The following is a 7,243-nucleotide window of genomic DNA, read 5'->3' as shown; positions in this document are numbered from 1 at the left end:
GGTAGTCACTCACATACAGTAATACAGTACGAGTGACTTATCAATGCATTGTTGTGCTTAATATGCTACTTATACCAATTTATTTGCAACAAAATACACTGAACAGTATTTAATACACTATAAGCGACTTGCTGCCTATTTCAGAGATGTATGCTAACCCGACGGTTAGCGCATATCTCCGAAGTTTCTGGTCTGCTTATGCTGCAGAATTTGGTGGGCGGAGCTGGGATGTGGCTGGCCACCGTTCCTGGAAACTGTCGCCCCCTTTTTCCGGGAGGGACAAGGCTATGGTCTGCTATTTCCTGGTCTCACAAGTGACCGGGACCCGGCCAGATTGCGGTAAGCTTCAGCTTATGCAGCCTGGCCAAAGGAGCAACCATCCCAAGCAATGGTTGCATTGATGATCCCAGGCTGCGACCCTCGGTCACAGTCCTGGGATCGCAGATGCAGCAAGGAGGGGTCTGTTTCCTACAGACACCTCCTGCTGCATTATCATCTTAGATGGACGGAATTACACAGCCGCTTGTGTCCGGCTCTTCATGTCCGTCCATCTCTGAATCAGGCCCTTAGTACACTGTTAGCAAATTAAGAAAAAAAATTGCTGAAAAAGTGCTCAAAAAGGACAGAGCGTCTACGACTTACCGGGAGTCTCGCACCATATAGCATAACACGGATAGATGTATGAGGACACATCTGTAGCAAATGTAATATAGGATTGGGGTGCAGCCATGAATGGGATAGGCTCATAAGAGTATGGTCACTTTAATAGTCATTATAACGTCTGGTGCTCATGTAGCCAGGTATAGCTGAATATGTAGAAGAAGAGGGGAAGTGCAACCATCCATAGCTATTAAAAATGTACGTTTCATTGAGTTAAAAGCCTTGTATAGCGTAAGCAGATAAATTATAGCACTGAGCCTTTGGCCAACAGTAGCTCATTCCAAAGCTTGTAGTAGCCACAGTTACTGCCACAAGGTAAACAAACATGTTTAAAGATGTATAAGTATAACCCCAAGAGGTTTTTTGTTCTGTATTTTTGTATAGGGAAGCTTCTCTGCCCGCTCATCAAGGATCCATCACCATGTGTGTGAGACGGTCTGTCGAGTATTCAAAAGACACGGTAAGGTCAAAACCACCTGAGGTTTTCGGATGTTGTCTTGTGCATTATTTAATAGGCCACCTTCCACGCACAAGACCATTAACTGTGAAAAGTTCATATCCAGTGCTTGCACACTGCTTGTTATTACAGTGCGGTGATGCAGATCGTTCCTGGGCGCCTCTCTGATTAGGTCTCCTTTTCACAAGTGCTTGTATGTTGTATTGTTTAGGGCCTCTGGTTTACATGGCTATGTTTGTGTATGATTCAACTACCACGAGTACGGTGAAACAGAAGAAAGTTCATCTTCAACTGGCACCACCGGTGATATTGGCCATATTCTGCCACTACCATACTTTGGGTCTGATTCATGTTTGTACGCAATGACTATGTTCATGCAACTGAGCGATTATCGACACTGTGCATGCGCTGTGATCGCACTGTGCACGCTTCATGTTACCTGTGCAGTGTTGCTGGTGCATTCGGCTCAGAATCGGGCCCATAGTGTGGAGGGCCCATGAGGTATGTGCTTATGTATGGTCACAGACTGTACACTGGAATTTAGAAACATGAGCATATATGAGTACAAATTATACATAGGACACACCGGGAAGAAGATTGTGTGCAGCCTAATTAGAGATCTTACAGTGACCAATCTGATGGAGCTTAATGCAGATATTCGGAATACAAATCCCATTATAACGGCCACATTTTCTTTGTTTCCTCCTGTTTTGTACAGGAGCTGTGAAGTTACACACACCGCTGCTTATGCCTCGGAGTAAGATGGCGTCTGAGAGTGGCGAATCTGCGTGTTTCATGGACCATAGTGGCATGCTAGTGACCCTTCCCTACAATCTCAGGGTAGGTAGCGTGTTGGCAGTACAACATTACTCTACACACGGAGATGCACTGTTGGAAATCAAATTGTAAGTTTTGAAAAGGAATATCCTGCTGCTTGTACAGTAAGGTTAATGGTATCCTGATTTCTCATGATAAAGGAATTATGTTCTGATCACGTACTTGTAGTACAAACACCAGCAAAGTGTGATATGGTGCATTCTACGTAACGGATTGGAAAAGACTCGCTATCATCCCCATTCTGATATCCTATAAATGCTGGTAGTCCATGAACCCGCATAGACTCTCTTCCCACATAACCCAGGGCCTTGTCCGTAGTAATCTGTTTGGTGCATCAGAAACGCTTTCCTTTATGGTCTGTATCCATGTTGGACTAACGTATCCTAAAGAGAGAGACACTTTGTTTGTTTTTCATGAAAGCTCCTGTTTATTTTAGAAGAAGGCTGCACATGTCAGAAATGAAGGCAGGCTGTGTAAAGTAACAGATCATATCCATCACACAGGGTGTGATCTAAGTCTCACGCAGACGAGGCTTGCAGTGTCTTGTGGTGGTGCAAATCCGTCTCTGTGCGAGCTTAGACACCACCATTTGTAGTACCATCGAAATGCCGTATGGTAGGTGGAATTCCTCAGTCTGAGTGTGTCGTACTCTTCGCATTTCTGCATCTTTAGACTCAGTCGTTGTCAGCAACACGCCCGCGACAATCCTGTGTCTGCATAGCCACTTCCTAATCACCCTGTTACCTTCCAGGAACTCCCACTAAATACCACACATCCAAATTTGTTCTGCGTCTCTGTGCAGTAGCAATCCGCACACGTAGCAGTGCGACTCAGTCGCATGCGCAGTACTTAAAACATTGGTCAACTGCCTGCATATTGGAATAGCCCGTGAAGCAGAATGAGGCCCACAGTATCAGCTAGAAAGTAGATTAAGGGGTCTATTTATCAAGTAGTGAAAAGCGTGGCGTAGTGAACCAGTGGAGGAATTGCCCATAGCAACCAATCCGCTTTGAAGTAGTACTTATCAAGTACAGTCTATAAATAATAGGTAGGAGCTGATTGGTTGCTATGGGCAACTTCTCCACTGGTCCACTTCTCCACACTTTTCACTGCTTGATAAATAGACCCCTTATTTCTGAATAATCACACCTAGGATCTATATGTGTAAATCTGAGCTAACTCTCACCTTTTTGCTATCTTTTGTAGATCCCTTTTGCACGATTTGTTGCAAGAAATAATGTAACCAATTTAAAAAGGTAATAAAGTATTAACAGAGGTTTGAAATTGTTTTTTTGTTTTGTTTTGTTTATAAGACAGTTTTGTGTAAAAGCAAAAAAAAAAAATGGGTTCATTCACATGTACAGAGAAAGTAAGTATAATTAAAACTAAAACACGCTTTAGTGATCTATTTCTTGTGTTGCACGGTGCTTTTACAAGTACAATCTGTTGTATTAGTAGCATGTGTTACCATATTAGAGCTAGGCAGGCTTAATTCTAAAATGTGTGAGATTCTTGTTTTTCTTAAATAACATACAGATGTCCTCGAACGTTTAGCCTGAATACGCTTTGTGGTGAGAAATGCCTGGTGCGAGTGAATGCCGGGCATCTTTTTTTGCCTGAAAATGCATCTAGAAAACATTAGGAGACACTGGATATGCGAAACTTGTATATCTGTGTGTGACTGAGTCTGTAAATGAACCACAACGGATCTTGGTGTGGAGAAAAAGCCTCGGCTGCTGCATCGTAGCCCCTCGTATACAGAGTCAGAAACTCATTCGCACACAGATATACAAGTGTCGCCTATCTAATGAATCAGCGCAGTCTCCTGGTACTGTATGTCCCAGCAGAGTTGCACAGGACCTGGCGAGCCAAGAGGGGCTGTTTGGGACAACTACGGCAAGAATATATGAGGACACATCTGCACTTACGTAAAAATTAAGTGTTTTTTTTCACTGATATTTAGCTAATATTGAAACTATATCTTTCAGTTTAAAGGGTTTTTATTAAACTGCATATGTCACCTAGACAAACCGGATACTGACATTTTTCGGTCGATACTTTTATTCTTGTTATTTCAGCCTATTAATTCACAAGGAAACTTTCCCTCTGGTTCCAAGTATATGATAGGCTTCATTCACTTCAATGTTGGTAGATCCCAAAAATGTTTCTCTCCATGTAGTTTAGGTGACCATTTAAATTTTCCCTTCTAATATATGGTGTGCACATATACATCTAGCCTTGAACATTTTGATTCTGAAAACCCTCCAACTTATTTATTTAACAGGTACTGTATTGAGCGAGTATTTAGGCCTCGGAAGCTGAACCGCTGTCACCCAAAGGAGCTTATGGAATGTGCATTTGATGTGATTACCTCATCTGTTAGCAGCTACTTGCCAATCGCAGAGACCATCTACACTATTTATGAGATCATCCAGGAGTTTCCAGTTCTACAGGTGCATTTGTCACTAACTGATTTATGAAAAATGATATTCCCAATATTGCCGTGTGCAGGATCCTAAAGTCAGCACGTTATGTGAAAATAATCTGTCATTGGAAAATGGCTTCTGCCGACCTGTGAGTGAGATCTGTAAATTTTCCATCCCAAGCAGCTAGCACCAGAATCTTGGCCATTATGGCTATCATTGTATCTACCATAATTGTAGTGGTGATCGGGTCCCTTGGTGACCGGGCTAAGCAGCAGGATCAGTCTGTGTGTCAAGTTTTACATTTCATACATCCTACAAACACAAGGATACCATTGTCTAATGCGGGCCATACATCGATGGCCCTGATTCCCCATTGTGACCATCCGATTGGCGGCCATCGATGATCGGCGACCCTTTGGCAGATTGGGGAAAAACTGCATGTTACAAAAACTTTGATTCTGACCATTCTCAGGTCTGGATTGGGGAATCGAGAATATGTTGAATTTCCCGATTCCCCAGCATCGGCAGAACGAGGAATTGGGGCAATCCATTGTATATGTATGGGCCCCAGGGCCATTATTCGGAATCTGTATGAGAAGCCAAATAGCCGCCGGTTCAAATACCGACGTTGGAATGCTGAACGGTGGAGAATCCCGACAGGTGCAGGTAAGGACCCTAACCCTCCCCTCCCTTCTCTCCCCCCCCAACCATCCCTTTGTGGTTCCTTACCCCGGTGGTGCCTAACCTCAACTCCCCCTTCCCTAAACCTAACCCTGCCTAGCTGTAACCCTCCTCGGGCGGGGGGTGCCTCATCCTAGACCCCGTCCCCGGCTAACTGGACATACTTACTGCCATCTGGACGTTTGACGTTCCGGCGATCGGGATGCCGTCACCAGTTTCCTGATGTCCTTATCAGAGTATCGGCGCTAGCATTGTGGCGGGATTACGGTGTCTGTATTTCAACTGCCGGCATCCCGTCTGCCGGCATATGAACTACATCCCCATTACTCAACTGAGCTGAAAATATAAAATATATGTATATATTTTTTTTTTTTTTAAATTGTCATTTAATGGTAGCACACAGAAAATAACCAAATCACCCGATAATAAAAGATAATTTCACATATATCACATCTGCATAGTATAGTGTACTAGCGAAAAGACTCCTAAATGTTAACCATTACACCATCCGTGCTGCCCTAATTGATATCTAAGCTCATGTTATTGCATGTTAACACATGAAACCACTTAGTCTGCACTTCCTTACAATATAAACTCAGTTATGAGGAATAGCCTCAAAAATGGAGACTAGTTGTTGTGGAAGAGGCCTCAACTTCAAGTAACATGAACACATTTCTGTTAGTAATGGGCCCCTGATTCACGCACTTAGTTTTAAATCAAACACAATGAACAAACCAGAAAAGGAGAGTAACGCAGCACTTGCCACTGGCAGTAAAATTCAGTACTTTAAATTATTTAGAGGCGTCTCAACATGAAAGTTTAGTGTGTCAGGGTAAAATATGTCCTACCAACAAATGTTTTGATGTTTGTACACTTTGCCAAAGCATTACAGAGCCGTGAGAAAGCATTGCAAAATATAAATCACTTATTGGTAATGTGACCGGAAAAAATATCTCCTATCTCATCTAAATAGACTGAATTTCACGGTCTGTGAAATTGTCTGTGTACAGCGGTATTCTTACTCGCTGGTCTGTTCATTGCTAACACTAAAGGGGCCTATCCATTACGTGACCTGAAAGACTGAACGTCTAGCGTTCAGTCCGTCAGGTGGCCGGGCGCGGTGCCCCCACTGAATGGCGTTCGCTGAATGTCTTTCAATGCAGGATCCTGACCTCATATCTCGGAACATGGGGAATCTGACGATCGTCATCAGGTTGACCAGCATGTTCCGTAGATAGTCGGGGTCGGCAAGGAACCAGCGTGCACGCGCATCGCTGGTCCTTGCCGGCTATCCATTACACGACTTTGTGAACAATGCGACCATTACCGCCTGGTTTTGGTCGGATCGTTCAAAAAGTCATGTAATGGATAGGTCCCCTAATATATGGTGACCCTTATGATCAGATGTACCACCCCATCTCCTCTCTGCATGCTCACCTCCAGGCGGGTCCTTCTCCTCTCCTGTTAGTCTGTCTCGTCTCCCTAGCAGTGCGATCTGTTGGAGGGCGGTACACGCCCTGGCTTCCACTGCGTAGTCATGTAGGAGATGTGATAGACCTTAGCGGATTAGTGTGTGTGTGTGTGTGTGTCAGGTCCAAACAATGAAGTGACAGATTAGTGGTCTTGAAACGTTAGTCGCTTTTGTACATGTTTAAAAAAAATAAATAAATCTGAGGAGTGCTGTGTGTCCTTTCCATGGGGATCTGTCACTCCATTTTTTGGAATACTATCGTTGCTTAGGAAGTCATTGATCTGTTTTTTTCTAGAGTGCCAAACTCTATCTATCTAATCCAGCACTCCACCTTTACAATATAGTTACCTGTCCTGGTGCCCTCCTAGACGTGCAAACATCAGTGTATATAGATCTGGTAACAGGCGGCACTCACATTCGTTTATAACAAGAGTAAATAAATAGACACACACAGTGTCAGTGTACAATGTTTCAGTCCTTTCGGGACTTCTTGATAAAAGTCACAAATGGACTGAAACCTTGTTCATGGACAGTGTGTGTGTCTATTTACTCTTGCTATAAACGATACCGTGAGTTCCGTCTATTACCAGATCTATATCTACTGTATATAGTTTGTGTGTGGTGTAAGAGTGCAACATTTACCATTTATGTAGTTTGAGTTATGTATACTAATCTAGTGCAATAAATGTTAGTCAGGATTGGAATCTTTAC

General features: G+C 43.3%; 1 protein-coding gene across 1 annotated transcript in view; it reads left to right on the top strand.

Moving 5' to 3' along the window:
• Positions 1 to 7,243, top strand: part of EIF2AK4 (eukaryotic translation initiation factor 2 alpha kinase 4) — a 109,096-nt gene that overhangs the window by 72,807 nt on the left and 29,046 nt on the right. Inside the window, 4 exon segments of the mRNA XM_088471200.1 lie at positions 1,045 to 1,120; positions 1,836 to 1,957; positions 3,161 to 3,210; positions 4,239 to 4,407. Of these exon segments, the coding sequence (XP_088327326.1) occupies positions 1,045 to 1,120; positions 1,836 to 1,957; positions 3,161 to 3,210; positions 4,239 to 4,407 (417 nt within the window).

The sequence above is a fragment of the Taudactylus pleione genome, unplaced genomic scaffold (assembly GCF_031769625.1).
Source record: "Taudactylus pleione unplaced genomic scaffold, aTauple2 ptg000113l, whole genome shotgun sequence".
NCBI classification, from domain to species: Eukaryota; Metazoa; Chordata; class Amphibia; order Anura; family Myobatrachidae; genus Taudactylus; species Taudactylus pleione.
Note: the sequence above shows the minus strand (reverse complement) of the source record. Positions and strands in the feature narration are given on the sequence as shown.